The 16905-nt window shown below is 40.2% G+C and overlaps 1 protein-coding gene across 1 annotated transcript in view; it reads right to left on the bottom strand.

Annotated features, from left to right (window-relative positions):
• FAM3C (FAM3 metabolism regulating signaling molecule C) overlaps positions 1-16905 on the bottom strand; it is a gene marked incomplete in the record, with an annotated part of 61914 nt that overhangs the window by 6664 nt on the left and 38345 nt on the right. Inside the window, 3 exon segments of the mRNA XM_034768540.1 lie at positions 428-478; positions 1947-2005; positions 15949-16072. Of these exon segments, the coding sequence (XP_034624431.1) occupies positions 428-478; positions 1947-2005; positions 15949-16072 (234 nt within the window).

Below are 16905 nucleotides of genomic sequence, written 5' to 3'. Positions count from 1 at the left end.
GCTATGATAGCCCAAATTGGGAAAGTACTCAATACCAAATTAGTCCAGTGGGGAAAAAAAAGAAGCCAGAATTATATAACACAAGAGCTGTGTGTTAGTCATTTAGGAAACCGATTTATTAGCACTACAATAACTCTTACTAGTACAGTTTACATGCTATTTTGGAACACGATGGCTTCTTGAGTATGCTGTCAGAACTGCCATTAGGGGGATCATTAGTCAGGAGGGCAAATGCCTTTATGTGCATGTGTATAGATAACAGAAGATATTTGTGCTTCTATTTACCTGTCCTCTCCTCATGACTCTAGTAGTGTATATGAAATGACTACATAACTGCTCAATTCAAACATTTAAAATGTAATCAGAAGCGATATATTTTTGCCATTCAAAGTTATTTTTCTACAAGAAACAATTCACGAACACTTACCTCCTCCCCACATGTCGAAGAACTTGGTGTCCAATGCTTCTCCTGTTTTGCCTAGAAAAAAAAAGCTTACATTGTGTGTTTCTATCCAAAGTTCTTTTAAGAATATATTCAACATTTCATAACAACCAATCACAGATGACCTTATAGATTTGAGAGCCTGCAAAAAAATACCATACTAATTTTCAGCTGGCATGTTCTCTTCCATGAAAACAGCACCTTGACTGCCTGTTACTGTACTACTATGCACAAGACAAAGAAGAGCACTGCCATCTTAGTGACAGAGCTACTCATGCAGCAGTAGAAAGATGAGTGTTTTTTTCAGTTTTAAAGAACAGTAAAAAAATGGCACATTCGTACTCAGACCTACTTCCTGTATCTATTGAATACTTTTTTTTTAAGCTTTTACTACTTTTTATCCCTAGTAGCAATGAGTGTGTGGAAAACAGGGCAATTTTTGGAGCTGACTAGAAATTCCATGGCAGCTTCATTTAAATTAAAAACATTGAGGATTTTAATGAATTAGATACAAAAATGAATACTACAACCAGTAGAGTAGCCTTATATTCATTTTGATCTGAGTTTATTTTATGCTGTTCCACAGTCAGTTTTTGATATGCACTGAAAATATAAAAATCTACATCATAACTGCATTGTAGAAGATAGCAGGGCATTTCAGCTGCTCCCTACCTAACTGGTCAGATGGAGACAGTTTAAGATTGAGGCATAAGCACATTAGCTGGATATTTCTGCTAAAATCATCATCAGTGAAATAGCTGACAAAGTTGACTTTGACACTTAAATGGTCATCTTTACTACTGAAACCGTGTGTGCGAATGTCAATCACAACATATAACTTTTTCAAGCTTTTCCCCCCTTCACAATCATATGTGCAGAATTTTTCTGTTTTTTAATGAAAGCTTAAATTCTAGAACATAATCCTGTAACAAGTAACATTTCGTGGGAAGCTCTGTGGCTGTGGAATCATGGCATGAAACTTAGCTATGAAAGAATGACCGATTCTATTCTGGCATTATCAATGGAACTTTTAACTAAGCTCCACTGAAAACAAGTGTAAGAAGAATTTGGCTCACAGAATCTTTACTACTGGTGGTGGCACATTAACAAATAAAGAGCACCATTTGACTTTGGAAGCATGGCACTTTTTCCATTTTACATGTAAACAGAATATATATTAGCTGATAATCATTGAGATAAAATGAACATGGAGCCTGTGAACCCATTTTAGAGTAAAATTTTTAGAGAATTGAACTAAAATTTGAAGCTTTCCACACTGCATTTCTAAACTATCAAAAAGTAATTATAATTAAGAGATTTTTGCAAGATTACTTTCAATATAAATCTAAGGATTTGCTTCCTATGACTCCCCACTCTCACTTTTTCTTCTCTCTCTCTCTTTGCCTCCTGGCTGTCTTTGTCCCACCCTCTCTAAATGTCTTAAGGACGATTTGAAAAATGGTCTTTGAATGAAAATACTTTGCACATTTAAAATATGACTTACCATTTATCAAAGCTATATTTATTCCTCTGCCAACATTATTCTTTACACCACTCATTAAACTGAAACAAAATAAAAAAAGTTTACATCTGAATTATGACAAACTTCTAATACAAGCATTTCATATTTTTAAAAAGGCAAGACTTAAAAGTTGGTGGTAATGAATATAAATCAGAAGTTAGGAACTGTAGAAAATTGGTAAGGGAAATCACGGGACACAAGAAGAAACTTATGATCAGAGTTAAGGATAATAAGGAGTTTTAAAAAAATATATCAAACAAAAAGAATCCTGATAACGGTGTTAGTCCATTAGTAGATGGAAATGGTAGAATGATCAACAACACAGAAGAGGCAGAAGTTTAAATTCTGTATTTGGAGGGGGAAAAAAAAAAAAACAGATGATGTAGTCTCATTATATTGTGATAACACACTTTCCATTCCACTCATGTCTCTTCAGGTTGTTAAACAGAAGCTACATTAGTCATACTTTTTAAAATGAGCAGGTCCAGATAACTTGCATAGAAGAATTTTAGAAGAGCTGGTTGAGGAGCTTGCTGGACATTAACGTTTCCTTTCAACTAGTCTTGGAGCACTGGGAAAGTTCCAGAAGGCTGGAAGAAAGCTAATGTTGTGCCAATTTTTAAAAGGGTTAAATGGGATGACCCAGGTAATTATAGGCCTGTCAGCCTGACATTGACCCCAGGCAAGATAATGACCTCGGGCTGATATGGGACTCCATTAATGATGAAGTAAAGGAAGGTAATGTAATTAATGCAAATCAATATGGGTTTATGGAAAACAGATCTTGTCAAACTAACTTGATATTTTTGTTTGATGAGATTACAATTTTGGTTGATAAAGATAGTGGTGTGGATATAATATACTTAAACTTTTGACTTGGTACCACACAACACTTTGATTAAAAAACTAAAATATAAAATTAAGATAAGACATTAAATTGATTCAAAAGTGGCTGATAGATCCACATGGTGATGATTCCCCATTTACAGTTACATTTTGAAATCTGTTTCCCATGGGGTCCTGTAAGGACTGGCTCTTGGCCCTATACTATTTAACATTTGTATCAATGACCTGGAAGAAAAAGTCATCGCTGATAAAGTCTGCAGATGATCAAAAATTAGGGGAGTGGTAAAAAAATGACAAGATTCAGAGTGATCTAGATCACTTGGTAAACTGGAAGCAAGCAAACAATGTGTGTTTTAACATGGCTAGATGTAAATGTATACATCTGGGAACAAAGAATGTAGGCCATACTTACAGGATGGGGGACTCTACCCTGGGAAGCAGTGACTCTGAAAGATTTGGAGGTGGTAGTGGATAATCAGCTAAACACAAACTCCCAAGTGTGACACTGTGGCCAAAAGAGCTAATGAGATCTTCAGATGCATAAACAGGGGAATTTGAACAGGAATGGAGAGGCTATTTTACTTTTGCATTTGGCAATGGTGCGACTGCTGCTGGAATACTGTGTCCAGTTCTAGTGCCCACAATTCAATAAGGATGTTGATAAATAGGAGAGGGTTCAGAGAAGAGTCATAAGAATGATTAAAGAATTATGCATTATGGTGATAGACTTAAAGGGCTTAATCTACTTAGCTTAACAAAGAAACGTGAAGGAGTGACTTGATTACAGTCTCTAAGTACCCACATGGGGAAACAAATATTTAATAATGGACACTTCAATCTAGCGGAGAAAGGTGTAACAATCAAACGGCTGAAAGCTGAAGCTAGACAAATTCAGATTGGAAATAAGGCATACATTTTTAACAGTGAGTAATTAATAATTGTAACAATTTACCAAGGATCTTGGTGGATTCTCTATCACTGACCATTTTTAAATCAAGATTGGATGTTTTTCGAAAAGATATGCTCTGGGAATTATTCTGGGGAAGTTTTATGACCTATGTTTTACAAGAATTCAGACTAGATAATCACAATGGTCCTTTCTGGCCTCGGAATCTATGATTATGCTTTTATGGAAGCTCTGAATTGAGGCTAGGGAACGGAGTCATCCTTAATTGTTCCCTGTTTAACTTAGTCAGCTGACTTCTTCTATTATGGCTGTTTTTAATAGATTAACCATGTTTATACGGCTGGACTGTTAATTTTATTTCTTGATAATTTAAACAAACATTAAGTACATTTTTGGCAAGTTTATTTGTTTTAAGAAGTGGTAAGAATTGACCCTAAGGATACAAAATGTTTATGCAAGTTTTAATAAGATTTCATCTCAATAAATTTGAAGTAAAAGGCAGGCACTTATGTACTAGGTCCTAGTAACTAGGATACAGTCTCTGTTCAGATAAAGATTTAAACACTTAAATTTGATCAATATAAGGACTCTATATTCTTCCAGTAATACTATAGAAAGATATGCAGAAATTAAAACTTAAAAGGGCTACAGTAACATTCAAGCAAAATACACTGATGATAGTTCATAACAAGGTATGCATGTATTCAAAATTTCATGAAAAACACACAGTACTTTAGACCATGTTATTAAATACACCAAATTTTGGATGATTAAATTAACAGTAGTTTTAAAGATCCATTCATAATTATTTTCTGAAGGGATATGGTCAAATCAAATTTGGCCCAAATGTTATGCTTTTTTATAAATAAACAACCAATAGAAATGTTTCCAATTCCAATTAATTAGGATATGAGAAAGTGAAAGCAACTAGTCCTGTTTTCATTGGTCACATGAAAGAAATGCAAAAAAGGTTAAAAAAGCAAAATAATAATAGAGATGTGTAAAAAGTTTCAGTACTCAGAGTGCAGTTACACACCTATACAATGGCAGCAATCTATGATAAAAAGTTATTTCACTGCACCCAAAGATATGTTGGGCAGTTCAAAGAACAGACAGATAAGGTCCCTGTAATAAACAGCTAACAAGTTACAAAGAAACACAAATGAGGGTGAAAACAAATGAGAGGACCATGAGGTGGGGTTCGAGAAGGCTGCACAAATAAGGTGCCACAGCTACTCTTCAGCTCTGATGCCAGAAAGCACTTAAGCATGTCTAAATTTAGGCATCTGCTCAAGTCCCATTGACTTCACAGTGAGACTTTAGGATGTGGTTACATGCTAGCCTGAATCGAGTGCTCTCCTGAATTGGGACCTCAGTTTGTGCTCACTTCTTAAGGAGCATGTTTGTGTGATATGCTTTCAATTTTAATCAGTTTACTTCTCTGGTCAGTTATTTTCAGTCCAATTCCACAAACCCCATTGGAGAATTTGCTTCTGAAGGGCAGTATCCATGCAGACACAACAGCAGCAACATGAGCTTCAACACAATGGCCCACTATTGTTCCTCCACACGGATGTCACCTATTAAAAAAGTCCTTCAATCTATGATGTAATCCACCTCTGCTGAGACTGCATTACTTAGCGCCAGTTTTGGTAAACACCAGCTTATTTCAGAATGGGCATGGAACAGCTATCAGTCGATAGTAACTTTGTCACTGTGACTGTATCTGAACCAGTAATTAGAGATGAAAGGTTCCATATTCCTCTACTAGTTCCCTGAGTTATATAGTCTGCCAAGAATTTTGAGTAAAAATACAACCCACAACAGGATTTAAACTCAATAACCTTTAAAATATAAGGCAAGCAATTTTCTGCTAGGCTACAAAGTTAGACTCTGGTTAACTCGCAGGGGATACCAGAGGTATTTTGGCCACTGGAGGGCTTCCATATTTTTCCATTAATGCAATTGAAACATATGACAAATGAAAATACCTGTACAAATGTGAATGAAAGGGCAGTAAAGTTCTAAGGACATTCCTTGAGTCATACTAAATTCTCTGTGTAGTCAAAGTTTTTTGAATGTTTAATTTTCCATTCAAACACAAAAAAGTTAGAAGAATTTCCCTTTAATTTGGCTATAGATTTCTTCACAAATAGGTACCATCAAGAGAATGCAATGTTTGAGTGATCAGTTTGTCCATAAAACCACAAAGACTGAAGTTACAGCACTCTGTACTGTAAGGGAAATACACCGGAATCCCAAGTTCAATTCTTCTTCAAGTAGATGGAGCCATATATTCCACATGCATGTGCCCAGCACACCAGAGCCAGAGAATCTTGCCTTCCAGTAACCGCAGAAGGATGATGATTGCACCTCGTGGCCATAGCCCCTCCTCTGGCTAGATGAGGTGGCACCATCATGACTCCCCTCAGTTCCTTCTTACAGCCTGTGACCAAAATCAGAGCTCGTGTGTGGTTTTTAACCTCACAATTAATCTCTCTCTTTTAGTGACTTATTCTAGTTGTATATATTGTAGTTAGTTAGTACTGTAGTGTGAGAGTTAGTTATGCTTAGTTAGTTTTTCCCTGATGATACTCTCACCAGGATTCAAACATTGTCTATTGCGTGAGGGAACAATTCCCAACTACCCTAGGTGTTGTTTTGCTTAGGTGAAGCCTGTGTCAAGGAGTCGTGTTTATTTGCAAATAGTTTACAAAACACAATAAGATGGCAAGGGATATTCACTTACAGCAGCAGCTTCTCAAACAGGCCATGTGGCCTGCATTGGCACTGAGGTCTGTGTGGGATCGGAGGTCACCCTCAGGTTCAGAGAGGGCTGATGTTTCGCACTTTGGAACTGGCACCTCTCCGAAGAGGCAGAGAAGTCACTCTCTGTCTAGTGCACCAAGGAAAAGGTTTCATAATACCAATCGAGACCACTGCATGCCTCATGGAGAATCTTCCTTCTCCTCCAGAAAGAGTATAGACTGGCACAGCATTACTGCTGGCACGCAGCATGAAGCAGGCCCTTCCAATCACTCCCTGCTCCCAGGTAGGGAGATGAGAGACCCCATACCATCGACTCCAGCTCTGGACCTGGGGCATCCGTTGAATCCAGTATTGACAAAGGTTGTGATGGCACCTACTGTTTTCACACTGGCAGCATATCAGGCAGCAATGGACCTCCTCTGCCTTTCTGTCCTGAGCTCTCCCTTGGTCCAGAATTTAGGCCAGGCTACGACCTTTACAGCCCTGCTGTCTGGATAGGCTGTTGAACCCTTGGGTCTGTGGGCACTGCATCCCGACATTCCCCGTGGTGCAGACTGTAGAAGCAATGCCAGCACCGGGCTCGGCACAAGGGACCTCCTCAGCACCGGAAGCTCTTCGGCATGCTGCCATGGCAACACTCTCTACCCTCCACCTCCGCTGACTTGAGAATCGACATCATCTTCGGCACTGGAAACAACAAAGGTGCACTTGGTGCCAGCAATACCATTTCCACCTGCAGTACTGGTCCCTCCTTTGTTTTGGGCGACAGATTAATCAAACTGCACCCTCAGGGTTGGCTCTTTCCTTATTCTTATAATCCCGAGACTCCTCGGTGTCCAGGTCAAGATCCTCCTCCTGATCTCCCTCACCCAATTGGAGGCTGTATATGGAGCAACATGTGTACCAGGATCGGCAATCATCTCGCTGTAGAGAGAGAGGCTCATGGCCTGATGTCTCCTCGCCACTAGTGCCCTACCCCTATGCCCCGTGGTCTCCATGGAATCAGTGGAACATTCCTCAGTCACACAGGTCTCACCTCACTCCAAGGTGAGATAATTAGGCAAGTTGGTGGCGGGGGCCATCAACCCATTGCAAGCTCAACTACTGGAGGTTCTGTCAGGCAAAGGTTAATTGGAGTTGTTCAATCCAGGTCCACCACTTCAGGAGTAGGCTCCAGCCCTTGCAGAGTTAACTGTCTCCTCCTCATCCCTGGATGATTCAGCAATGCCCAGCTCTTCCTCCCCTCCAGTACTTGAGGACTTCAAGGCCTACCAGACCTTTTGCAGTATGTGGGTGCTTTCCTGGGTATTCAGGCAGAGTTCCTGCAGGAAAATACCCACAAGTTACTGGATATTCTGCAGCCATCTGGCCCAGGAAGGGTGGCTCTCCCCATCAAAGACATGCTTCAGGAGCATGCAAAGGGTGTTTCGAGCATGCTGGCTTCAGTGCCACCTACTGCAAAGCAATTGGAGAAACACTACTTTTTAGTGGTGCAGGGATTTGAGGGTTTTACTCCCACCCAGCCACTAATTCCCTGGTTGTAACCACAGTTAACAACAGGGGCTCAGCAAGGCAGGTTTAAGTCTACTCCTAAGCACAAGGACTCGAAAAGGATGGACTTAAGAGGAGATATAGATTTATCTACCCAGTACCTGTAAATGCAGATTGCCAACTAGGAGGCATTGCTGTCCAAGTATGATTTTGTAAATTAGTCAGCCATGTCTAAATTTGCAGACCAGCTGCCTGAAACCTCCAGGGATGTTTTGGGCATTTATCACAGAAGGCTACTTGGTGGCCAAGACGGTGCTACAGTCCACGCTAGATGGTGCAGACACTTTGGCCAATGTAATGGCCTTGATGGTAACCATGAGAAGGTCATCCTGACTGCAGAGTTCTGGAATTGCTCCAGACATGCAGCAGGACATAGAGGTCTTGCCCTTCAACGATGGCCTGCTTCTTTTAGACAAAATGGATGAAACTCTGCACTCCTTCAAGGATTCTAGGGCTACCCTATATTCTTTGTGCAGGGGCTGCACCAGCAAATCAGAGGTGCTATTATAGCAGACAACAGCAGCAGCAACTGTACTATCTGCAACACCTCTTTGGGCAGACTTTCCCTCCCACGAGAAAGCAGGACTACCCCAGAAAGGGGCTCAGATCCCAGACACGGAAGCATCCAGGTCCAGGATTAGGCCAGTCCACACACCCTCCCGCACCAGCTACCACGTGCCCATTTTGACTCATTGGTCCGGAACAGTAGTCCAGTCATGACTTCTACCAGTCCTCCCCAATCGGGGACAGCCTCACTCATTTTCTCAGTGTTTGGGACTCAATTATTACCAACAGTTGGGTCCTAAGCACTGTCAGACTGGGCTATGTTATCCAGTTCCTCTCCACACCTCCTTCCCACCCTCTATGTTTTTAGGGACCCCTTTTATGATACACTACTCCTCGAGCAGGTCCAGTCTCTTCTGGCTTTGGGAGCAGTGGAAGAGGTTCCTGCAGAATAACAGGATCAAGATTTTTACTACCAGTATTTTCTGGTTCCCAAATCCAAAGGAGGGATAAAACCTATTCTCAACTCTGCAACCTTAATATATCAGACACACAAGGTTTCGAATGGTCATCTATCTTCCCTGTGTTCTCTCAGAATGATTGGTTTGCTGTTCTGGACCTTCAAGACACTTATTTCCGCATGGCAATTTTCCTTAGCCACAGAAGATTTCTCTGGTTTGTCATGGCGAATTGTCATTTACAGTACATGGTCCTGCCTCTTGGTCTGTCTTCTGCCCCCAGGTTATTACCAAATGTATGGTCATAGTGACAGTGTAACTCACGAAGAAGGTAATCCAGGTCTTCCCATACGTGGATGACTGGCTACCAAGACGCAGGGTCAAAGAAGTCATCCGTTCTTATGTATGCATTATGTTGCGCTTACTCAACCATCTGGCTCTCACTCTAAGCATTGGAAAGTTAACGTTGGTCTTCACTCACAAAATCAAGTTCACTGGGGGCCCTAATAGACTCTACAAGTTTGAGCGCGTTTTTGCCAACTGTTTCCAGACAGTTTGTTGCCTTTGTCTCAGTCTGAGGTCTCAACCTTCCATGACAGTTTGGATGTGTCTGAGGCTCTTGGGCCATATGTCAACATGCATGCAGTTGGTTTAATTTTCAAGGTTGTGCCTTCAACCTTTCCAATATTGCCCAGGACAGTTTACCATCCAACCCTCCACACCTTGGATAGGTTGGTCCACACCTCCCTTCATTGATCTTGACTCCTGGTGGACGGTTCAGGGGAACGTATGTCAAGGTTTTCCTTCATCTGGCCTTTCCCAATCATGACTGTTGTCACTGATGCGTCCCTGATAAGTTGGGGAGAGCATCTGGGGTTGTTACAGGTTCAAAGTCTACGGTCCGAGCAGAAAGCTTCACTGCATACCAAAGCTGCTGAAGGTTCAGGCCATATACAATTCCTGTCACGCTTCCCTAGACCTCATCAAGTGTTCAGTGGTTCACATACTTACCAACAACACCACTGCAATGTATTACATGAAGATGCAAGAGGGAGCACACTTCAGAGAGTTTTGCCAAGAGGCAATCAGGCTATGGCAATTCTGCATCGAAGAGTCTCTCTCAATAGCTAATCACTTGCCCTGAGTCCAGAATCATCTCGTGGACCATCTCAGCAGGAATTTTTCCCTATGTCACGAGCGGTCCCTGAAGCCCAGTGTTCTGCAAATCATTTTCGTGGCTTGGGGCATCCTGTTCACTACGAGGGACAACAGGAAATTTGGTCTGTTCTGCTCTCGAGCAGTCCTCAATCTGGGCTCCCTGACTGCCTTTCACATCAGCTGGCAGTCGACTCTCCTGTATGCTTACCCTCTGATACCGATCATTTCACAGGTCATCCTGTGACCATCCACAGCTGAAAGTGGATCAGGCCAAGGTTATCCTCATTGCCCCCTGGCACTTTTTTGGTTCTCTTGCTATTTTTTTTTTTTATTTGGGGGTATACATTTAAATTGAACCTCTATTATGGTGTCTTTAAAAACTTTCCATGCAGCTTGCAGGAAATTCACTTTTGGTACTGTACCTTTTAATTTCTGTTTAACTAACTTCCTCATTTTTGTGTACTTCCCCTTTCTGAAAGTAAATGCTACCTTGGTAGGCTGCTTTGGTATCTCCCCCTTCCCCGATGTTAAAGTGTATTACGGTATGGTCACTTTTACCAAGCGGTTCAGCTATATTCACTTCTTGGACCAGATCCTGTGCTCCACTTAGGACTAAATCAAGAATTTCCTCTCCTCTTGTAGGTTCCAGGACCAGCTGCTCCAAGAAACAGTCATTTAAGGTGTCAAGAAATGTTCTATGCATGCTGTCCTGAGATGACATGTAGCTAGTCAATATGGGGATAGCTGAAATCCCCATTACTGAGTTTATTTTTATAGCCTCTCTAATCTCCCTCCCTTTCACAGTCACTATCACCATCATCGTCAGGTGGTCAGTAGTTTATCCCTACTGCTATATATATTATTCAAGCATGGAATTACTATCCATAGAGAATCTATGGTACAGTTTTGGTTCATTTAAGATTTCTACTTCATTTGACTCTACGCTTTTTTTACCCACATAAAGTGCCACTCCCCCACCAGCACTCACTATTCTGTCCTTCCAATATATTTTGTACCCTGGTAGGATCATATTCCATTGATTATCCTCATTCCACCAAGTTTCTGTGATATCAATATCCTGATTTAATACGAGGCACTCAAGTTCACCCATATTAGTATTCAATACCTCTTGTTGCAGTTGCTTGAAGTATCTAGCACTTGCCAGAATACAGCTAAAACTGCAGTAACTCAGAAATAGTCTCTGCTTTCCTTCAGTAATTACCTAATCTGTTCTCTGATCAGATTAAAAACAAGTGACTAATTTCAACAAAGGAGGATTAATTATTTAGGGAATTTTACAAACAAACATTCTACTTCAGTATAACATACACAAACAATTGTTTTTTACTAGAACAAAATTGCCTTCAGGGATCAAACGTAAAAAGAGATGCCCAGTATTCTGCAGTAATCATTCAGACCAATCTAGTACTGATATTATGAGATGCAAGGTTTTGGAACCATATCATCTCATACTTTCATGGATCTTGAACTGTACCAGCTCTACAGGAAAATTGTATTTTCCCTCCAAAATCGCCAATCATTCAAAAGAAAATTTCCTAATGAAATTTACTCTGAAATGTCAACAGATTTTGGAACTCAGCATAAAGCAAATGCATTCATTTATGTTTAATGTTCATTTACCTTTGTAACAGTGCTATTCAATTTGACTTGCTTTATTAGCTGGCTGTTGGATGTTTGCTGTACAGTAACTCCTCACTTAACGTCATTCCGGTTAACTTGTTTCCTTGTTAGATCGCTGATCAATTAGAGAACATGTTAGTTTAAAGTTGCGCAATGCTCCCTTATAACGTTGTTTGGCAGACGCCTGCTTTGTCCACTGCTTGCAGGAAGAGCAGCCTGTTGGAGCTTGGAACCAGGGTGGACCGGCAGCCCCCTGTGCAGCAGCTGCTTAGCAGGCTATCAATTGCCGGGTAGTTCAGCTGTTCCTCCCCTCACTGCCCTGTGCTGCTCCTCCCCTCTGCCTTGGAGCTGCTCCTGGGAGCCTCCTGCTTGCTGTGCAGAGGGGATGGGGGGGGCCCTCCGCGGGAGAAAGAGGGGTGCTAATATCAGGGTGTCCCTTTCCCCAGCTCCTGAACCCTATCTCCACAGAGCAAAGGGGGGGGGAAGGAGGAACAGGACAGGGCTCAGGACGGAGGAAGCTTTCTGGCAGCAGCTGCTGTCTCAACTTGCTGATCTACTTAAAAAGGCAGTGTACTTAGAATGGGATCAGCGTACTGAAAGGGGTAATGTGCGTCACACACACACACACACACATACACACACACACACAGTGTGTGTGTCTCTGCCTTGGAGTGTGTGAGGCTACATTAACAACATGTTAAACCTTGAGGGCTCAGCAGAGTGCTAGTTCATTATTTAGCAGTAAAGCATTCCCTGGGAAATATCCCCTCTTCCACCCTCTGACTCCATCTCCTCAACCAAGCTTCACAATCATCATTGCTGTGTACAGTATTAAATTGTTTGTTTAAAACTTATACTGTGTATATGTGCGCACACACACACACACACACACACACACACACACAGTCTCTTGTCTGGCGAAAAAATTTTCCCTAGAACCTAATCTAACACCCCCCTGCCCCCACATTTACATTCATTCTTATGGGGAAACTGGATTCACTTAACATCGTTTCATTTAAAATACACCTCTACCCCAATATAACATGACCCGATATAACATGAATTCTGATATAACGCGGTAAAGCAGCGCTCTGGGGGGGGGGGGGGGCAAGGCTTCGCATTCCGGCCAATTAAAGCAAATTTGATATAACGAGGTTTCACCTATAACGCAGTAAGATTTTTTGGCTCCCGAGGACAGAGTTATATTGGGGTAGAGGTGTAGCATTTTTCAGGAACATAACTACAATGTTAAGCGATGAGTTACTGTACAAACAGATCTGAATAATCACCCGAGCACAGATAATGAAGGGCAATCTCAAGCAACCATAAAACAGCTGCATTATCTAAAATGAATTCTTGCAAAGTGGCTAGATCTTTCTCCTCACCCTCCAGGTGGCAGCAGCAGTCATAAGCATGTACAAATATAATACTGAATTTCTCAAAAGAGGGCAGTAGTTTTTTGGTTTTAGAATACTAATCCAAACTTCAAGACAACATACTATGTGGGCTTTTAAAATATAAGTCAAAGGCACTGCATTCAAAAATAAAGACCTCTATAAATATATAAGTGTAGATTCTTAATTGTGTATATAAAACCAAGAGATATTAAAAGGCATCCTCATAGGAAGTTAGCAGAGATAATACTTTTTGACAAAAGTGTACAGTAAATTGATGCAGAAGATCCTATTCAGATGATGCAGGATAATAGTACATCATACAAACATAACTATTACATTATTTGTTACTAAGAAGTGCCTCTTGCTTTTTATCACCTGCTCTAGAGGAGAATCTGACAATTATTTCAGCAGAAGCTTTGGCAAACAAATCAACACACATACTACTCCTTATTTAACTATTTGAGATTAAAAAAAAAAATCAGACGACTAATATGATGCACATATATAGCATTTCATCTCTGGTTTTCCAAAAATCTTTGCAAATATTTTGCTTCATAAACACCTTGAGAAGTTGGTAAGTTTTATTACATCCAGACTGGTAGACTGAGGGACAGAGGGATTAGATTAATTGCTCAAGGTCACAAATTGAGTTACTGACAAGATTGGAAACACAACCCAGTAGCCCTTCCCAGTTTAGTGCTATGAGGCTACACTCCCTCTTTACAAACATAACATAACTTTGTGTTAAGCTTGAAAATACATAATAAAGACAACTCAAACCATCTCAATTCTCATCTTGATGGATCCCAAGCACTTTACAAACTACTTTTTATATGACTCTGTATAAAACAATATTGGGACCACTCACCACCCCAGGAAATTAGGACACCTCTGAGGCAGAACGCAGTATTCACTCACCGGCATTAGATAACAGGGTTTTAGGAAGGAATTAAAGAATAATTTCCTCAACTGCACGAGAAATTTTAAAGGAGACTTTCAGGCTGACTGAATATAACTATCTATCTAAGTTAAAGTTTGGTCAAGAAACTGAAGTTAACACTTCTGCTCAGTGAAAGATTTCAAGAGGGTTGTGTCTCATTTGAAAGAGGCAAAGTATTATGGCTGCTGCCTAGCTAGAAAAGAGGGGGGCAACTCCTAAAGAATCCAGCTATACTAACCATATTTAGTTTCATGTTCTGGAACTGTTATTTCATAAGTACCTGTTTGCTGAGTAAGTTCTAAGGAAAATTATATCACTGAACTATAATGAATGTGGCTGGCCAGCCACTTAATCAAGTTTGACAGTTTGTTTAAAGTCCAGGTCGGCAGGGCAGTGAAAAAAATCTAGCCAAACTGGATCTTAGGCAGTCTAACCAACTTGCTGAGTCAGTGGTGGGTATAGTACTGGCTGTGCAAGGAAAGGAGGAAGGAACGTCTGTCCATAGTTAAGCATATTAACATCTGTCTATGCTTCAGCATGTTAGCTTAGTATATTCCAGCCACAGTGGATCAGTGTTACTAGAGTTAAGTGATCATGACAGGGTACAGTCTTGAAGACAAAGACAATCCTTTGGCTCAAATGCCTCTAATCTTACAAAGTCTCTTTAAAACACAGTACACTCTAATGAGAATCTAGTCCTCTACTTGAAATTACCTTGTAGTTAAATTGTCATCTGCAGTATAATAAATTGTGTTAGAATGTTCACTGAAAAACTGCCAGTTATTTTGGAACAACTCTGCATAGTCTGACATAAGACATATTGGAATTATGCAGCCCCAGAACAGCGTGCACTGGGAGAAACCTACAACTAAACTGTACTAATTTAAAGCCAACCGTCACCCGAATGCTGATTGTGACTAGAGTAAACAAAGTTCTTAGTAGTTGTAGCAATACTAAAAATCCTTTTGCAATGCAACTTATTCAGAAACTGAGCTGGTAAACTGTAATCTATAAAGTCACATGTACTCTATGGGGTAAAATCAAGGGTAATCATGATGTAAGAGGTGAGACGGTCTGGAACAAAATTAGCACACTGATGAAGTAATCCAATTAGCTTAATATTTAAGGAACACAAATAGCCCAGGCATAAAACAGATTTTGTATTTTTAAAAGGGCTGCATTAAATAACTACTATTATGTTTTTATTCAATTTAATAACCTCAAAGAATACATTTTTTCAAACATTCCCCTGCAGTGCATGCAGCCCAACCTTTGCAGCAAGATACTAGTGGATATAAAAAGTGAAAGTTACTAGAAACTGAAACAAAAGTGAAACTCATTAATTTGATTAATAATATTAGACTAAGTGAATTTACTGTGAAAAGTGAATTAGATTTTTAAAATGTTTAGGTTTAATAACCTAAGATATCAACAAAATTTAATTACCTTTTTATTATTAAAATATCTGTCTTTTTACCCTGGCAGGGCTCTTTTAAAGAAAGGCTAAAAATATATTTTATCTGTCATTGGCCTGATGGAGTTTAAAAGAGTATTTTGCAAACCATAACAATTTCACAGTACAATCCGACATACAGCTAGTGAGTGTCAAAAGTACATTTAAAAAGTGTGTTTGTACCAGTTCAGATATTTGTTTGCATATTAAACTAAGAGTAAACCACAAGATGTTCTATTTACTTCAGCAAAACAATCAATACATTATAGTCTGAATTCAAGAGATTCTGACTGAGCAATTATCCAAACTAGATTTTTAAAAGATATGTACAGATAATCTGACAGATAAGCAAATACTTACACATTATCTTCCACACAAATTTTTGGTCCAACTACGTTGGCTGCTCCACTTGCCATTTTGAAGGCGAAGTGCTTTTCAGGACAAGCTTTTGAAATCCCACATTTATATCTGGGTGGTTTTGTAGCTTTAGAAAGAAAATAAATAGGATTTAGATATGACAGTAAATCAACAAATATTAGTCAAATTAAGGAAAAGGTGGAAGCAGGTCACAAATTATCTCAGACTATATAGAGACACAAGGTGGGTGAGGTAACGTCCTTTATTGGACCAACTTCTGTTGGCGAGACAGACAAGTTTGAGCTTACACAGAGTTAGAACTGAAGAAGAGCAGTTTGTAAGCTCAAAAGCTTGTCTCTCTCACCAACAGAAGTTGGTCCAATAAAGGATATTACCTCAACAACCTTGTTTCTCTAATATTCTGAGGCCAACATGGTGACAACAGTGCATAACTCAGTCTGTATACTCAATTCTGGGTGAAAGCACTACACAAACATGCATTTAATCTCACTTGTGAAGTAGGTGTGTATCTCCTTTTTATAAATGGAGAAACGGATATAGAAAAATTATGGACCTGATCCAAAACCCACTAAAGTCAACAGGAATCTCTCCATTAACTTCTGTGGGCTTTGGATCATTCCCTAAATGACTTGCCTGAAGTCATATCAGAATTTTGCAGCAGATGCAGAAACAGAACTTACATCTACCAGATTCCAGTCCTGTGACACATGAACAAATACATTATTTAAGCAAGGGAAAAGTTGTAACAAAGACATCTTGAATCAAGTGCTTAAAAGTAGATCCCTATGCGGATATAAATTGGTATCTGCAGAACTGCAGGGCTCTCCAGGAAACCACAGCTGCGAAAGGAGCAGAACGTGGGGCTGCCGCTCCCAGGAGCCAGCAACCCGCGCCGGCAACACCACTCCAAGCCTTGCCCCTGTCCCTTCCACACAGCTG

The sequence above is a fragment of the Trachemys scripta genome, chromosome 1 (genome assembly GCF_013100865.1).
Source record: "Trachemys scripta elegans isolate TJP31775 chromosome 1, CAS_Tse_1.0, whole genome shotgun sequence".
NCBI lineage: Eukaryota > Metazoa > Chordata > Testudines > Emydidae > Trachemys > Trachemys scripta.
Note: the sequence above shows the minus strand (reverse complement) of the source record. Positions and strands in the feature narration are given on the sequence as shown.